A 19,230-nucleotide genomic window follows, 5' to 3' on the forward strand; every position below is an offset into this window, starting at 1 on the left:
TACTTCTCTGCCTCACACCTCATTTCTCTTCCACAGAACTGTTCATAACTGATGATGAGCTCAAGAAAGTGCATGATTTTGAAGAGCAGTGCATAGAGGAGTATTTCAGAGAAAAGGATGATCGCTTCAACTCGTCCAATGATGAGAGGATACGGGTGACTTCAGAAAGGTGAGTTTGCTGGTCTCATGTCTCCTGGGATGTTTTATGCCTTGGCATGCTTCATCTGTTGCTTTTGTTTGTTCATCCACACACACACAAATATCAGAGACCCCTTGTGTTTCTTTGTATTGTCCAAGAAATTGTGGAGCTTATGAGAGCACAGAACGTTGTCTGAAGGGTTCACAGATCAGTATCCCAGACATACAGATCCTAGAGTCTCCAGCAGGCAGAGGCAGCCATTTTTCTGGACACTAGACATGGCTATGTTCAAACAGCACAGGAGTTCCTGGCTCAAACCCGAAATCGGAGAATTCTGGCCCAGACGCAAACCAAGAGAAACCCAGCCCAGCCCAAGGCTCTCCAGCAGGTCTGTGTATGATGTCCACCCTATCTTCTCCAAAGTATAGAGAGTCCTGGTGCCTGGCCTACATGCATGCTCAGTACCTTCCAAATAAACAATAGCATGAGGCTGTGAATTGCATAGAATAATGGTTGAAGTTTTGGGGATTTTTTCAGGAATTTTTTTTTTTTTTCTTCTTATGTTAACAAGACAAAAGCCAAGGAGTAAAAGCAGGGTTTTTTTCTACACAGTGGTCACATATTTTTAGATCTCATTGACCAAATGGTTTTGTGGACTAGCAGGGCTCAAAGAAAAATCTCAAAATAAACAGGAAAGAATCATTTTCATTTAACAAGTCTAGCTTTATGCAAAGGAACCCACATTTTCTTACTTTCCTCATTTTGCCGCAGACTAATAAAAACGTCATTCCGGGCTGGCACAGGCATAACCCAAAATTTGGGAACCGTTCTAAAGAACACCCAGAGTGTTACAAAGCATTTGGCGTAATTTACATTTTAAACATTTGCAATATAAAGAGGTCAGAAGCAGATTATAAATAATGGGGAAAGGGATATATAATATATTGATGATTTTAATCATTCACGCTTCCCAAGATATGAGTCAGTCACCTCTAGTTTTCACGAAATGACATTTTGTCTGCTTACCCACTTTATACATTTTCTAATGGTTCTGCCAAAATTATACAAATGGCTTTTTTTTTTTCTGTCCCTGGCCCTTTATTTCATCAAAGAATGCAGCCTACACAGTAGGTGTATAATGCATATGCCACTGAGTGATTGTATCCAGAGGTACTCAGCCAACATTAATAAAGTGTAAAGCATGAATAGATCTTATACACATCTGTCATTGCAAAATAGAACATTCCATGATGATATGATGTGAAGCAATTTTCTGGCACACTCAGAAAGGAGCTGCAAATCCAAAGATCTTCCTCATTCTGAGGCCCTGAAAAAGCTATTTATTAATGGGCCCATAACCATATGGTTCCCAGAAAATTGCGCCATGTAGACACATTGCCCATTGCTCAGACTTATTTCCAAAGCCTATGTCCAGGGGCCTTTGAGATGCTGTTTGAATTCAGAAAGCCATTGGCTGGGAGGAAAGAAAGGCAGGGGAGGAAGTGTTCAGACACAAAGAAGCCTTTGCCTCTCTGGGGAACTAGCTTGAGAGGTGCAGGCACCAGGGCATGTGACACATCGGGACCAAGTCACCAGTGCCTTTTGGAAAGGAACTAGCACCTTGACCTCACCACAAGCCCCGGTGCCAGAGAAGTGAACCTAAGCCAAGGCCTTCTTCTGCTCCTGGTGCCACTGACTGTGTTTGGGGTTTCATTTTTGCTGGTGGGGGCGGTGATAGTGGTGTGTTTTGCATTTGTAAATGTTCCAAAAATAACATCTTTAAGCACTGGAATTGCACTGGACACATCAGAACTACCACAAGGAGCACAAGGGAACAGAGATCAACTAAGGGAAGTGTGGCTCCATATTACCCAGCTCAAACATCTTCTAAGGGCAGTGGTCGGCAAACTCATTAGTCAACAGAGCAGCCGAGCTGCAGTTTGCCGACCACTGCCTTAGGGAAAACACTTAAAAAACATTTTAATAACGTACTAATGTCTTTAACCTAAAGTCAAAACTTCTGGGTAAGGATAATGCCTTCGCAGTGGTTGGCAAACTCATTAGTCAACAGAGCGGTAAACCGCAGCTCAAGAACCACAGTTTGCCGAGCACTGTTCTAGGACATCATGACTTTTCTTCTTGGCAGTAACCATTAAAGCAAACTGGGATATACCTTACTCCCAGCGTCAGCCTTTAATCTAAAAGGATCTTTCCCGAGTCTATAGGCTTTGCATCCTTTTTCACTTCACGTAGATCCAAAAAAGTGATAGACACATAACTATTAATAGTATAGTCAAGTTATAACTTGGCCTTCTTTGGGTCATGATTGTTAGTGATAAGGAGCTGATTCTGGTCAAACCACTGATAGGTTTAAGGCAGAAGTTGTATGTTATCCACAGTCCTTCTCATTTTGTTAGTCACTTTTACTATCAGTCCCCTGTGGCTTCCTATTGTTCCATAAATTTGTGTCATTCTTATCTCCATTTTATCTCCTGAGAGGTTTGACCTGAGTGAGCGCCTAATTACTAACAATCATAGCCCAAAACTCTTGGTTTGTTCCTCAGAGCTATTTGTATCTGCTATGCATGCCCATTTATACTTAACTTTCCAAGAATTTATTATTTTTTTAATATATTTTATTAATTTTGTACAGAGAGGAAGGGGGAGAGATAGAGAGTTAGAAACATCGATGAGAGAGAGTCATCGATCAGCCGCCTCTTGCACACCCCCTACTGGGGATATGCCCACAGCCAAGGTACATGCCCTTGACCGGAATCGAACCCGGGACCCTTCAGTCCCCAAGCCGATGCTCTATCCATTGAGCCAAACCGGTTTCGGCCCAAGAATTTATTTTTTAAATCAATGGACACACTTGCTCTGGTCAGTGTGGCTCAGTTGGTTGGGCACCATCCTCTGCACCAAGATATTATCCCTTCGACTCTCTGTCATGGTACATGCTTGGGTTGGGTGCTTGATTCCTGGTATGGGGCATGCAGGAGGCAGCTAATTAATGTTTCTCTCTCAGATCAATGTCTCTTTCTCTCTCTCTCTCTCTCTCTCTCTCTCTCTCTCTCTCTCTCTCTCTCTCTCCCCTCCCTCCCTCCTTCTCTCCCTTCCTCCCTCTCCCTTCTCTAAAAATCAATAAATTCTTCTTTTAAAAAAAATTAAGAGACACACTTTAGTTATGGAACAAACATAAATTTTACTCCGGGAACATTTATTCTTTTATAACTCCTACATTAAACCCCTATCAGTTGCATCATGATCTAAAATATTATACAGTTAAGTCGTTAAACACATCCAGAATTCTGGAAGAAAATAGATAAAACCGTCCTTTTTTATTTTTTTTATTTTTTTCCTAAAGCCTCAGAGAGCCTCAGAGCCATCAGGAGAGTTTTGTGAAGAATGGTTTCTTGACCCTGTTCCCTCCAATTCCTTCTATTCCCTAAGGCCACACTTTTTTCACTCTGGGGCTCCCACTGGGCACCTCCTGTTTACCCAGAAGACCCTCTTCCTCCTCGTACCTCCTGTCTTCCTCCCATCTCCTTGGGCTTCTTCATCTCTGTGTTCCATTGACTGCCAGATCCCAGCTCTTCTGCTGCCTCCTGTTGGTGCCTTAGCTGTCCCTCACCTGCTAGTTTCTCTGCAGAGTAAGATCCTGGGGCTGAAGGGAGTGAGGTGTGGGGAGCAGGGTCCCCCCAGTTCAGAGAGATATTTCACAGATCTTAGACCAGTGATCACATGCAGCATTCCTAACCGAGCATCTTCATCTCTTTCAGTATCAGCCCTGTACACACCGGGCTCCAAGACAGGAAAGGAGAAGGAGAAGGGAAACCATCCTGCCTTTTGTGACTCTGCCAACATTAAAAAGCTGCTAGGGGGCCGAAACCGGTTTGGCTCAGTGGATAGAGCGTCGGTCTGTGGACTGAAAGGTCCCAGGTTCGATTCTGGTCAAGGGCATGTACATTGGTTGCGGGCACATCCCCGGTAGGGAGTGTGCAAGAGGCAGCTGGTCGATGTTTCTCTCTCATCAACATTTCTAGCTCTCTATCTCTCTCCCTTCCTCTCTGTAAAAAATCAATAAAAAATATATATTTTAAAAAGCTGCTAGGGGGACCCAGTACCTAGAGCATTCGAAGCGAAAAGTCTCATTCCACAGAAAGGCATGCTCTGCCCTTCCCCTGACTTTAATGAAGAAGTGTTTTACCCACTTACCCAAAGCTTATTGCATTGCAAAATACGAAATTGTAGTACCTACAGAATCACACTCCAGCAGCCAGATGATGAAGAAATAAATTATAAGTCTGTGAGACACACAAACTTATTATTTTAAGTAATTTGTTTCTCGGGCTATGTTTATACCACAAAACAAAGTTAAACAGAGAGAAGCTGAATTTTTCTTCTGAAATAGCTGTATTAGCTGGGTGGCTAGCATGGGGTTTGCCAGATGAAGAAATGCTCAATGTACAAGTCTCTTGAGAATATACGTGGCTATGGTGACTCAGTGTGCCTGGGCCCTGGGCTGTGCCGAGCTGGTTATGGGGCAGCAAGAAAGAGCAAGGGGGAAAAAATGTTTCCAAAACCTTAGGCTGGGTGAAGCGAAGCTGAAGGATAAAAGAACACAGTCATTCGGCTGGCATGGCTCGGTGGTTGGGCATTGACCTATGAATCAAGAGGTCACAGTTCAATTTCCAGTCAGGGCCCAGGGCATATGCCAGGTTTTGGGGCTTGAGCCCCAGTGTGGGGCGTGGAGGAGGCAACCAATGATTCTCTCTTGTCATTGATATTTCTATCTCTCTCTCCCTCTTCCTTCCTCACTGTGAAATATCTCTCTGAACTTGAGGACCCTGCTCCCCACACCTCACTCCCTTCAGCCCCAGGGTCTTACTCTGCAGAGAAACTAGCAGGTGAGGGACAGAGCTAAGGCACCAATAGGAGGCAGCAGAAGAGTTGGGACCTGGCAGAAACAGATAAAAATCTGTTTTAAAAAAAAGAACAGTCAATGGAGTGAGTTGAGTTGGGGGGTGCAGGGGGAGACGGGTGGATTCAGAAAGAGACAGAAATGTGTGCCCAAGGCAAAGGAATCACATGTCCCCACTCGCTCCACCGTGAAGAGCAGGAGAACAGAGTTTTGTTTTTTTGTTTTTTAAATCCACAGGTCTCTCAGAGAGGGGAACCACTGCCTCTTATACCTCCTTCTGGCACTGAAATGTATATCCTTCCCTAAAAAAAGGTGTTACTGTTATTAACACACCACCCCCACTAGCACAACAGCTGGGGACCCAGCTCTGATTCCCACTGCTCTTTGCACAGCGTATTCTGTAAATGCAGGCAATCAAGCGATTTGCTGTGCATATTGGCAGTGTGGGGAAAGTATCTTTATCCTCTCTGGAAAAGTTGAGAATGGATCGCTTTCAGAGTCTCCCAAAGATTTGCCTTTGGGCATTTAAAACATTTGAGCTCAAACCATGACTTGGCTTTGCTTTGTCTTTTCCAAGTTCAATTAAGCAGGTGAAAAAAGATGGCAGAATTTTATGTTTCATATGTGGCTTCTCTCTTTGTAAATAAATGGCCAGGTAGTTTATTAGACAACTGAAATCAAATTCATAACACTGATTGACTCAGTGAACCTGTATCGCCACCTGGGGGTACTGGGCTGGCCACGTGGAAATGGAAACAGGAATATGAGACAGGTTGTGCCCCTATGAGTTTCCAATGGAGAGAGTCAAGACCTGGAAATAACTGTAAATAAGGCATCTGTGACCAGCTACCCGGACAGACAGAGAGAAGGGAGCAGGCTAGCTTACTTATTGGTGGACACTCCAGGCTTTCCCACAAATCACTTTATGTAATCTTGGTTAAACTTCTTAATGTTTGTTCCTCTCTTATTGCTGACAGGATTGGATCAGATTAAATCAATTCCAGGTGCCTCAGCAACAGGACCACATTCATTCCTTTGGAGGCACTACATTCTGAAAAGGTTATTGTGAATAACAACAACAACAAAAGATCATTATATAAATGCAAAATGAAAATTAATCCCAGTCCAGGAACACTGCAATATGAATAGCTAGAGTCTAAAATTCTTTAGCCAAAAAAAATAAATAAATAAAATAAAATTATTTTGCAAAATTCTGGGTCAAGTCATCAAAATGCAACATTCTGGTTTTGTTAGCGACTCTGATAAGCCAACACCCTAATAGTTAGTTAGGTCACTAAGCCCTGTCCCAAGCCACAGTTCAGCCATGGGAGTGGTATGAGGGTGGGCCTCCACTCCAGTAAGAACTATTCAGCTTTGGTTTGGTGTCTACTTATCAGGATTGTGCATCAAATTGTATCAAAGAGGGGAAAGGGGATTCGCCATTAGAAACCACTGGATTAAATAGTCTCTCAAGCCTCTGCCAGCTCAAAAACATTTGGATTCCATGATTCTCAGTGATAGCATCATGCATTCTCTCCTCCCTCAACCCTCCTGTACCCGCTCCATTTCCCTCTAGTAGGACATGGATGGCCAAGGTCCAGGCCTGGCTTTCGCTCTCTGCCATGCCCTCTAAGCCTCCAGCGAGGAGCCTGGCCCCCTAGTGACTCTCCCTCTCTCTGCTCCCCACAGGGTGGAGAACATGTCCATGAGACTGGAGGAAGTCAACGAGAGAGAGCACTGCATGAAGGCTTCACTCCAGACCGTGGACATCCGGCTGGCGCAGCTCGAGGACCTCATCGGGCGCATGGCCACAGCCCTGGAGCGCCTCACGGGTCTGGAGCGAGCCGAGTCCAACAAAATCCGTTCCCGGACCTCCTCGGACTGCACGGATGCAGCCTACATCGTCCGCCAGAGCAGCTTCAACAGCCAGGAGGGGAACACCTTCAAGCTCCAAGAGAGTATAGACCCTGCAGGTGAGGAGACCATGTCCCCAACTTCTCCAACCCTAATGCCCCGTATGCGAAGCCATTCTTTCTATTCGGTCAATATGAAGGACAAAGGTGGGATAGAAAAGTTGGAAAGTCTTTTTAAAGAAAGGTCCCTGAGCCTGCACCGGGCTACTAGCTCCCACTCCATAGCAAAGGAATCCAAAGCTCCTGCAGCCCCTGCCAACACCTTGGCCATCGTTCCCGACTCCAGAAGGCCGTCGTCCTGTATAGACATCTATGTCTCGGCCATGGACGAGCTCCACTGTGACATCGACCCTCTGGACAACTCCATGAACATCCTTGGGCTGGGCGAGCCGAGCTTCCTGGCTCAGGTTCCTTCCACCACTCCTTCAAGCAGTGCCTATGCAACTCTCGCACCCACAGACAGGCCTCCGAGCCGGGGCATTGATTTCGAGGACATCACCTCCGTGGATACAAGATCCTTCTCTTCAGACTACACCCACCTCCCGGAGTGCCAAAACCCCTGGGACACCGACCCTCCCACCTACCACGCCATCGAGCGGTCCAAAAGCAGCCGCTACCTGCCCAGCGCGCCCTTCCTGCTGGAGGAGGCGCCCATCGTGAAGTCGCACAGCTTTATGTTTTCCCCTTCGAGGAGCTACTATGCCAACTTCGGGGTGCCCGTGAAAACAGCAGAGTACACGAGCATCACAGACTGCATCGACACGCGGTGTGTCAACGCCCCGCAAGCGATCGCCGACAGAGCCACTTTTCCCGGGGGCCTCGGGGGCAAAGCGGAGGACTCCTCCTGCTGCCACCCGGAGAGAGAGGCAGAACTGAGTCACCCCAGCTCTGACACGGAGGAGGGCGAGGCCAAAGGCCGGAGAGCCGCCCTGGCCATCCCCTCACAGGAGGGCGACCCCGCCGCAGACAGAACCCTGTCCAACAACATCACGGTCCCCAAGATAGAGCGTGCCAACAGCTACTCCGCGGAGGAGCCCAGCGCGCCCTATGCCCACACCAGGAAGAGCTTCTCCATCAGTGACAAGCTCGACAGGCAGCGGAACACCACGGCCAGCCTGCGGAATCCCTTCCAGAGGAGCAAGTCCTCCAAGCCGGAGGGGGGCCGGGGGGACAGCCTGTCCATGAGGAGACTGTCCAGAACGTCCGCTTTCCACAGCTTTGAAAGCAAGCACAACTAGCCCTTCCCACGCAGCATTGCCAGAGGCTCAAGAAGAACCCAGCCCCAGAATCCTCCCCGAACTCCACCTGCTCCCCTTCCTTGAAACGCACCTGCTTTAGTCTTAGCTGAGCAAAAACAAGCAATGCCTTAGGAGGTGTGCACTCAGAAGTCACTTCTGGGCCACAGATTGAGAAAGCATTTGATCTGGCCCAATGCCAAACACGGGGGATATGTCACGTTCACCCTTGACGGGCAGGGAGGGGGGAGAGAGGGAGAAGGAGGGTTGAGATGAATGTGTATCACTAGGCACTTCGGAAAGCCTCGAGCTCCGGGAAGGAAGGGCTTCGCGCATTCTCTGTGCCAAGGAGGCAGGCATCTTTCCATTTCTGACCGTTATGAAGCGTTTTAGGATGCAGGGCTAAATTGCGAGATGAAATGAAATAAAGTGGCCAGCATACAAATGAGATATGCTAAACTTCAATTCTGTTTTCTTTTCACATTGGCTCCATCACTGGTGACTGATGAAGAGCATCCTTTTTATTCAGTATAAGCCGGCAGCAAGCAGTTCTACCTAACGTCCCACATCCTTCTCATGCCACCACCTCTGTAATTGATCATTGTAAAGAAAAAACAAGGTAACAGTCCTAGTTCACCTGTCTCTTATATATTCACTTCTGGTGCCACAACTGTTTATCTTTTTTTTAGAAGAAAATAAGGGAAAAGAAATGCCTTTCTGTATTGCGAGCGGAATGAACGAAGAATTGATGTTAAAAAAAAAAATGTCAAGTGGCCTATTATATACAGTGGGCATTCAAGGATAGTCGAGCAAGCTCAGGATGAATGTAACTAAATAATTTTATATTTTTTTAATTTATTTTGTATCTCACCTGTCATCAATGAATTCACTCACTGAATATATAACAGTGAACTAACAAAAAATACAGTGGGCAGCATGCGCCTAACATGGCCACGTGGAATATTGCTGTATTCTCACCATCCATGTCGTGTGTTATGCTGCTGTGTAACCTTCATCGTGTGCATGCCTCCACCATGTCTTCTGAACAGATGTAACTGCCAATTTTTCACACCACTCATCACATGACCATTTTATATATGACTACCGGGTGGATATTTTCATACCTAGAGTTTTGCCATTCACTCTGAGCTCAGCATAAATTTAATCGGAGTTTTTCAAGGGCTGGTATCTTTTTTTTATGGAAATGTTCCAAAGTACTTTTTAAGGAAGTCTCAAAACCATAAATAACCTTAGAATTGACTGGGAGTTTGGTATCAACCCAGAGCCATCAGATGCAGATATGCCATGAATATTTTTCTTATACAGAGCTATAAAAAAGATACAGTAGACTAAAATAGAAAGCAGACAAACCATGTAAAGAGTTCTAGAGAATATGCTGCTTATACACATATAAATGCATTTACACAGAGACATGTTATATATAGTATATAAACAAGCATACAGAGCTTTCTTAAGAGGCTTGGACTTTTCTATCGCCTTGAGGTATAACCAGGATTTTTAATAGCCAAGGAATTTCATTGAAAGAATTCATTATATTTCAACAGATGTTGATATTATACGTTTTAAAATCCCTATAACCTTAACTTTTCTTGTACCCAACTAGAGTTATCAAAATGACTTGCTACCTGCCCTTTACCCACCCCCATCCCTGCCCCAACCCCACCCCCCTACTTTTTCCCCTCAAATGCAGTCACCATCATGACATCTCAATCAGTCTGGTTTCTCCTGCACAAAGAGATTCCCTCAAGTATAATCTGAACAGACCTAACTCTCACCCAGATAGTATTATGGGTTCTAGGTACCGGTATTCATACTTCTAGATCAGAGTCTGGATTTGAAGTGGGATAAAGAAATTTTGATCCTCAAATCTTTGGATTTCTGTTTGGATTACTGATTTTAAAAAAGAATAAGGTCTTGAAGGACAGTGACTGAATGTTCCTGGTCCCTAAACAAAATCTGGTTCTTTTGTTTAGTTGTAGTTGTGAACTTCCAATTTTCTCATCATGTGAAATCAAGTAAATATGAGGACAAAACCTCTAGCCTTTGACTTTTTTTTAACCTCTAAATAAACTTTTCAGGTGTAGGAATAGTGATGAGGCCACATATAAAGAATTAAGAAATTCCTTTTTCACTCCTTAGTATTTAGGTGAATCAGAAACAAGCAACCAGAGTCCTTTATATATGACTACTCTAAAATTTTGAACCCAAATTGGCTATTTCTCCCTCAGCAAAAATGCATTTGATCTGACAATAAGTCACTTCCCCTTAAGCTTCCTAGAGTCACGAATCTCTGTGAGGATCTGATGAAAGCTCTGAGCCCTTTCCCCAGGAAAAAAATGTCTAGATGTGAAAGTTGCAATGTAACTTTAAAGGGTTCCTCTACCCCTGCTTCCATATTGATTGATAGTGAGGCAGAGGAACCATGTTTGTTCATAATCAATATGGTTATAATAGGCACTTTACATTTTGAGACCAATTCTCTGTGATTCTCAGGAAGGCCAAGTCTCGACACCAGAGTTAGAAGCAGGCTTTTGTTGTATTTGTTCCATAGGTTAGATGTTGCTAGCTGGATGTGCTCACGTCCTGACGTGGGGATAATTTTAAGTGTGGAGCACACTCACTCTCTGAGAGGAAGTCTAGAGGAATCCAGGAAGGAGGTGAAGGCAGTGCTCACTGACCACAGAGCAGGACCTCACAGCACCTCCCGGTTCTTATTCTGGACCAGATTGAGAGTGGGGGAAAGTCTAAGCCCGGTGTTTCCATCGCGCTTTCTGGAGCGAACAGAGCAGGACCTGGGAAACAAAATCCTTATCAGTTCTGACCTTTGGGCTGCCTGTGTTGTTGTTGTTGTTGTTGTTGTTGTTGTTGTGCATGAAAACAAAGTTCCTTTGGGATGTGTGTGAGATATATAAGCCAAATTTCAATGATTTCAAACACATATCGTGTCACAGTCATGAGCCATTTCTTTCCCGTGCGCATATATGTGTTACGCTTTAATTCATTTCTTCCTCTTCCTGGATCCTTTGCCCACTGATGTGGCATCGATTCTGTGGCCTTGTACAGGCAGCTTGTGTGCCGCTCATGTATTCCACCATGTCCCTGCCCGAGGGGACGCTAATTACCTGTCTCGGTGAATGAGGCGGCTCACGAGCAGCAAATTACTGAGGAGCATAAACAAAGTCATAGAGAACTTGAGGAAGGGATAGCTTTGGTTTAACCATCTGCTCCTACGGTGCCAGTTTTTATATACTGCTATATGTAGTGATTTATTCTAAATTGCTTGGTCCTTTTGGGGGGAGGGAAAAAAAAAGGATGTTTTATGAAAATGACTGTGGAAATTTCCTGACTAACCAAGATATCAATAGTTAGAGAGGCCCTCCTTAATGGATTTGAATGAGGAACTGGAAGGCTTGGGGACCATTGCCATGGCTTGTTTGTGTATTTCTTCAAGCCAGATGATGTCTCAGCAGTCAGAATGCAGCACTTTATAGAACTGGATAATTTTTAAGTTTAGGCCCTAGGTCTAACATATTATTTAGCACTTTGAAAGTTCCCCCTTGAGTATATATAAATATATATTTGATTATATAATCAAATGGGAAGAAATGTACTTGTAAAAAACACAAAATGTGTTTCTTCTGAATGTTTCCAATATATTCTAAAAGATGGTTTCTATAGATAATGTCCTGGTGGATCACTAGATAGTGCATTTATCCTCCTTTCTGAGGCTGCACAGTCTAACCTTCCTCAGTGTTGGGCTGTTTAACTTCCCCAATGATAATAAATATTATCCAGTCATCCATCATGCTATGTCTATAGGCTGTACCATTCGACATGTTGGGCGATGCTGTACTATAAAATACATGTACACATGTATGTAACCCACGTTTAACCCAGCATAGTTGTAGCATGTGGTTGTGTTAATGAGCATTACAGGACATTAGCTCTCTAATCATTTACAAATCTGTAACGTTCAATAAAGAAGCACATGTTGCAAGGATTAATCATGTCCCCAGTTCCATGTGGCTTGGCATCCTCATGAAATGGGCACTTCTGTCCCTGACCTGCTTTATGTTTTTCACTTCCCTGTAGACCACTGTACAATACTTGTATAAGTCGATGTACAGCCTCTAACCAGCCCTGCGAGTTGTGCTAGGCACGTTTGTGATTTTGTGAAAGACGGACTGGCATGTTATGCACAAGACTATCTGAAAAATGAACTTAAACTAACATTTTAAACTCCAGTCTAATTAGCTGTTTGTTTACCTCTGCTGACCAGATGTGGAAGCAATGTACAGTATTTTATAAATATGCTCATTTAGTAGCACTACTATGTTTGTTTCTAGATACAGTAATGCTAATGTGTAGGTGGTACTATACTTGTTTTAGATACTGCATTATAACTCTCTCTTCTCTAATAGCAATGTGACTTAAATGAAGTAATCCTGCTCAAACCCAGTCTTAATTTTGTGGCAACAGAATGCATGCACGGCTTTAGGCGTTTCTTTTGACTTCTTAAAGGCACTTCGCCTTTTACTCCTGCCTGCTGCGACACTGAAACCAGTTAGGAGCCCACTCAGATAGTTGGGCTTCTTAAGTTTGGAGATTATGTACAAGTTTTAGAAATTAAAAACAAAAAAAAGTTACCATAGGGGTTTTTTTTAATCTTTTCTTTTAAGCTCTGAACAAATAATATGAAATAAATTATTAACCACAGGATTATAGCTATGGGACCTGGAGGTGGCTAGCCAACACCTCTTGGGTTTACTGCAGTCTAGGTGTTGGAGCATCTGTGATACAGGAAAGACACTTTTCTGATTCTTCAGGGCCACTGGGTACCAATTGCTAAACCAGAAGAGATGAGAGTGAGAAGAGCATTGATGACAGTGCAGAAATGCGCAGACCAGTATGAATGAGTGAGTGGTCCAGTGATGTATGACTTCCCTCCTACCTGGTGGCTTTTCTCTGGTAGCTGAGCCTTGCCTGGGGGGGCGGAAAGATGGGTGACTAGGCCCTGGGTGACTCTGAAGAGTTTGCCCTTTAAAAAAATCAATCACCATTTCATTATCAGAAGCCATCTAACATCAGGAAAAGAGAGCAGCCAACCTGCACAGTCTTATAGATGACTGCTCCTCAAGCGAGTGGAGAACACTGTTCTCTCAGCCTGCACCGGCCTAAGCTCTCTCTTCCTCTGACATCTGTCTCTCTCACTCAGATTAGAGTCAGCCGAAGGAGGAGTTGGTTGTGATGTAAGGAAAATATTATAAGATTCCCTCCCCCTTTGTTTTTTCTTTGTAACGCATTTGAGAATGTAGCTGTGTGACTTTTATCTGACGCATCTCTTGCACTGATCGCTGTGAATGAAATCAAGACAATTTCTACATGTGGCCTAAGGATTTCAGGGGCCAAGGAATCTCCATGGCAATAAGAGTGAGGTGAACTCCCCCTCCCCACCTTGCCTTCAGGCCACTGCCTATTTGCACAGTGTTTGGAGAAGGACACATCCCTAGGCTTCCGGAGGAGTGTCCACATCAAACTCAACCCAGGCCTTGCTCTCGCGGGGGCAGGCTACCCAGAGCTGGGGGACACAGTGGGGTTCAGCCTCCTGCCTGGAGAGCAATCTTCCTCACTCCCTAGACTCTCATCCTTTCTCTTAGCTCAGTACAAGATGCTTTTCGGCCAGACCAACAGACCCTGGCTCCCGTTACCTCAGTACCCCATGGGCTCTGTCTGGCACAGTTAGCTGAACCAGTGGCTACTTAAAAAAAAAAAAAAAAAGCCAAACACTCAGACCTTACCCCAGCCCTAATCTTCCCACTAATGTAGCATCCCCTGCCCCAACTCGACCCCCACACAACCAACTTGGCTGGTGTTTGGATCAGCTGCAACCAATTCTTTGCCTGTCTGACTCCCAGAAGGATCCTGCACATCTCCACCCCAGCTTCCCACATGTCATTCGAGCCAGCCATCTGCACCTAGATGGTGGTCTTGCAAACTCAGATAGGTGGGAGGGGAAGGGTAGGGGGAAAGCCGGATGCAGAACACAGTGTGTGCATGGGACTGGTGAGAGACAACAGGAAGAAGCAGGGTCTGTAGGGCATGAGAGAACACACATCCCACCACAGAGACACTCACATTCAGACGTGTAAACACCGCGCTAGCCAAACAGATGTACCTGCCAGCAGCAGCATTCAGTCCCAAAGGCAATAGCTCGGGACCTGTGATTTAGAGCCAGCGGGGATCGGATTCTCGACTCCAGCTTGGTGAGTGTGTGCATGGAACACACTGAGGACCCAGGCAGGAGAAAGGAGCTCTCACCCTGGCCAAGGCATCCCGTCCTCCTGGATGATAGAGGCCCCATCCTTCTGGACCCGAACGCAGGGTCTTTGTGAGGGAGGGTCAAGAGGAGGGTGCCGAGGCATGGTGTCAGGATCACCTGCTTCCTGTCCCCACAGCATCCGACCCGAGGGTCTGCTCCTGCGGTGCACAGCAATACCTGCCGTCACTGCCCTCATCGCCGTTTCATAACATAGAACTCAAGACTCTCATTTGTAACTGTGCTAACCGTAGTTTGTAATGGGGGACATTGTTGAAATATCATTTTTAAATGAATTCCTATAAATAAAGACAATTTTGGAATTGGGTTTGTTAAATATCTATAATCTTTTTTCCTTCTTTATGTACGGACAAGCAGCGGTTTGCATACCTATCGACGTAAATACCTATAAATTCTTAGAGGAATTGTTCTTTTTTAAAGGTCTATTATTGGACTCACAATGCACTTTGAGCTTGTTTGTTTAGATATGTAACTCGAAGCAGAAGTTGGCAGATACCACAGGAAAAAACTTTCTGAAATTTCTGTAACACATGTTTTGCAATAAAAAAAAAAATGAGAAACCTCAGTAGTTCAAAATATGACTTGGACTTCCTTGTGCGTTTATTCACCGCCATTTGTTCTCTGTCATCCTCATGCCAAGAACTGTTGGGGTCCACAGAAATAACTGCTTAGGGCCCATAAATAGAGGTTGCGAACTGGTGGCATAGGGGTCACATCTAACTAGCAGAGAAGGGGTGTTGATGGACAGCACCATGTTTGTTTGTTTGTTTTAATTTAAAAATGGGTAGATTTCCCACTTAACTCCAACTTTCTGACTTTTCTTAAAAACTCTGAAGATCTGGTAACACGAGACCTATATTCCCACATGACAATCACCACCTCGATCATGGTATCCTGCCTGCCTTTTCCTAAGAAGTGTGTGCTCTGTGATATACCACAATCCCTACCACTCCCTCTGTCTCTACAAATGGTTCCCTTCATTCATTAACACTTCCTGGAGAGCCCTATATGCATTGGAGTATGTATTAAAGGATATAAAAAGGCAGCTCTTAAATTTCTAAGTAGGAAAAGCTTAAGGTAGCAATTGCCTGGATGAGATAGAGGTGAGGAACTTGTCTTCACACTGAAGGTGTAGCAGGCATATTTTCACAATCCATTCTCAAGTATATTATTAGTATCTTCAATGGGATTGGCCTGGAGAGAGCTGAGGGCAGGGAGAAAGGGCTCAATCCCACCCCTCATTAAGTAACTCTGGTTGCAGCTCCTGCAAAAAGAGAAGAAGCAATGGTTCTTGAACATACAAATATTTTTATTTAAAATAACAGTGGAAAGAAGAAGGTAGAACATATATACATGCAATTCTTTATTCAAAAAAGTATTTGTTGCCAAAACCGGTTTGGCTAAGTGGTAGACCATCGGTCTGCAGACTGAAAGGTCCCAGGTTTGATTCTGGTCAAGGGCATGTACCTTGGTTGCGGGCACACCCCCTACCGGGGATGTGCAGCTGGTCGATGTCTCTCTCTCATCGACGACGTTTCTAGCTCTCTATCTCTCTCCCTTTCTCTCTGTAATAAAAATCAATAAAACATATTTTAAAAAAAAGTATTTGTTGAGAATCTACTATGTGCCGGTGGTGTGCCAAGGTGAGTACAGTGGCAAACTGCCATGTGGAGTTTTATCCCTAGCTGTAATGCAATGTAATTGTATGCAGTCATGTCATTACCATCTAGTTGTCTAAGAAAGACTGTGAAAACTAAGACTCTAAAGTAGGGGTGTCGAACTCAATCAGAGAAGGGGCCAAAATCTAAAATCCAGCCTAAATCGTGGGCCGAATGGTTTACTGAACAGTCATAAACTGTCATTGTGATGGAAACGCAGCGGAGTGCAGTGATGACAGCGCAGTGTGGGCCACATTGCAAGGCCTGGCAGGACGGATTTGGCCCGCGGGCCTTGTGTTTGACACATGTGCTAGAGGTTCAGAGATGATGCTCTGAGTCTCAGGCAGGGGAGTGTCTGTGGGGGAATGTACCCTGAAAAATGGGGAAGGTTTAACTAATGACACAGGAGGACAATCCAAGTAAGGGGAACGTTAATTTGACAAGCACCTGGATATAAGAGTGCCTCCTGCTGTTTGGGGTTCTCAGGTGGTCCCAGTTTCATGTCCAACATGGGCCCCGGTTTAGACAATAGGCTTTGCTCCCACCTGCACCCGTCTCTTTCTCTTTCCCATTGGCTTGGTCTGGTCAATATTTTGAAAATGGAAGAGCTGACATCAACTTGTTTATATTAAGAAATACACTCACTTATGTAACGCATACCGTATTTGGCCATGTGCCCTCAGATTTCCTGGAAAATCAGGTCAACCATCATTTGCTCCCAAAATCTCAGATGTAGACTGATGTAGGGCTTCCTTGAAAGAGATAGCAATGGAGGTGGGTAATATCTAAGTTCTCTGAATGGATTTGTTTATGTTACTCTATTTGATTAAGAGCCAGAACATGGCTTGCCATAGAAAGGCCTGGGCTATGACACCCTCAACAGTAACATGCTCTCAGCAATTCCTTCTTTTTCACCCTTCCTGAGATGGTTGATGTAGCCTCTACCCAGGCATTCAGCACGTTGCTTTCTTAGAGTCTGAATCCTTTTCCGGAAGCCCAGGTTTGTATCACTGTCCTTATCTTACAACATATTATCAGGGTAGACACTATGTCATCGTGCAAAGGCCTGTTTTCACTCAAAATCGCCAACTGTTTCCCAGTATCCTTTGTCTCAGCACAAGAAACCCATTTCAGCACATGTTGAGTATTGTATCCGTAACATAAATGTACATATTTATCAACATAGACAAGTTACTTGCAGAAAATTATGTCAGCTATTAAATTTTCAGCGTAGTAACTAGACCAAGCCCATGGGAAAGGAAGGTAAAATACAAGTGCTGGGAGCCTCACTCTCACATCTGGGGTCCATACTGGCGCTGCGGCCCTCAAAGCCAGGCTTCCTGGAAGTTCCAACCAGGATGAAGCACTGTAATATTGGGGTGCTTGTCAAAACATTCATTTGGAAGGGCTACCTTTTTAAACAAAAAAACACCACAAACCACGTGAATTAAACAACAGAAATGTATTGTCTCACAGCTTTGCAGGCCAAGTCCAAGATCAGGGTGTTGTCAGGGTTTGTTCCTTGGGAAGGCCGTGAGAGAGACTGTGCCATGCCTCTCTCTCAGCTTCTGGAGATTTTTCTGGTCGTCTTTGGCTTATAGAAGCATCACCCTCATTTCTACCTTCATTTCACATGATGTGCTATGCTCTCCCTGCGTACTGTCTGTATCCAAGTTTCTCCTTGTTAGAAGGACACCAGTACGGAGCCCACCTGCTCCGTATGATTTTATCTTAACTAATTACATCTGCAATGGCCCTATTATTCCTAGAAAGTCACATTATGAGATACAAGGGGCTAGGATTTCAACATAAGAATTTTTTTTTGGGGGGGGGGGGACAACAAAATTCAACTTTTAACACTGGGCGAATTTGTCGGTAGAAGTGTCATAATCAAACTTATCTTTTTAATATGTTTTCAGGTAAAGAAATCAGAGTTCAAGAATCAATTGGAAACAACATGTATTGATCAATAGGAGACACTAAGTCATACCATGAAGCCATTAAAAATATTTAAATCTTTGTAGATTGACATGAAAAGATGTCATTGGTATATTATTAAGTCTCTTAGAGCAGCATACATGGTCGAGTATGAATTTTTGCAAAAACTAAACCAGGTATACAGAGATGAATATATTTGTATATAATAATAAAAAGACTGAAAGAATACACCAAAAGGAATAAGAGTTTTGCAACAGAACTTTTATTTCTCTCAAAAAAACTTACATGCTGTTTAAGAGTAATCTGAAGTGGTCTAAGAACAGTTAGCTTAAGCACCTATAGATATCAGCTAGGAGGTTTTTGTTGCCTTCTTTCTGTTCAGAGACGTGTTCTAGGCATTGTCACAACAATCAGGTCCCCTGTACGGGCAAATTGCCTCCTCCAAGGAGTGGTAAAACTTGGAAGAAAAGATAATAAATGTGATAGCAGTAGGTTAACTACTAATGTCATGAAATTATAATTTTAGGCATAAATACAATTGATGCCTTTTGAACAACTATTTTATTCTGGAAGGACTGAAATTTTTATTCAAAAGGCAAGACTGCCATGACTAAGAATATAATTATATGTTGCAGTTATTTAATTAGAGCTGTGGGAAAAATCAAGATGGGCGGCCCAAGTATAGCTCATCAGCGCTGGAAGTGTTCACGCTGAGACTAAATGGCCACCAGGTAGGCGGTGTGTGGACGGCTCCCACACTCGGGTAGGGAATCGGACCTCACATCCACTTTGACCTCCTGCATGGAGCAAACTAGACATGGTTTTAGGATTAAGATGAAAGGATCCACATTTGTAGCCAGCCTGGGTCCTCATAGACAGGACTAAAGAAGACAGAAGCCAAAACCAATTTGGCTCCGTGGATAGAGCATCGGCCTTCAGACTGAAAGGTCCCAAATTCTATTCAGGTCAAGGGCATGTACCTTGGTTGCGGGCACATCCCCAGTAGGGGATGTGCAGGAGGCAGCTGATCGATGTTTCTCATCAATGTTTCTAATTCTCTATCCCTCT

At 44.2% G+C, this 19,230-nt stretch overlaps 1 protein-coding gene across 15 annotated transcripts in view; it reads left to right on the forward strand.

Annotated features, from left to right (window-relative positions):
- Positions 1-15,147, forward strand: part of TRPM3 (transient receptor potential cation channel subfamily M member 3) — a 663,453-nt gene extending 648,306 nt beyond the window's left edge. For 9 of the 15 annotated variants that reach the window (XM_045580124.1, XM_045580126.1, XM_045580121.1 and 6 more), the window contains 2 exons: positions 37-169; positions 6,750-15,147. In XM_045580124.1, coding sequence (XP_045436080.1) covers positions 37-169; positions 6,750-8,211 — 1,595 coding nt within the window. In that variant the 3' untranslated portion in view covers positions 8,212-15,147. The remainder of the gene's footprint in view (positions 1-36; positions 170-6,749) is intronic. The other 6 variants (XM_045580129.1, XM_045580131.1, XM_045580128.1 and 3 more) reach the window with 1 other exon arrangement.
- Positions 15,148-19,230: the final 4,083 nt, after the last annotated feature.

Source organism: Pipistrellus kuhlii, unplaced genomic scaffold (genome assembly GCF_014108245.1).
Source record: "Pipistrellus kuhlii isolate mPipKuh1 unplaced genomic scaffold, mPipKuh1.p scaffold_m20_p_12, whole genome shotgun sequence".
In the NCBI taxonomy this organism is placed as follows: Eukaryota; Metazoa; Chordata; class Mammalia; order Chiroptera; family Vespertilionidae; genus Pipistrellus; species Pipistrellus kuhlii.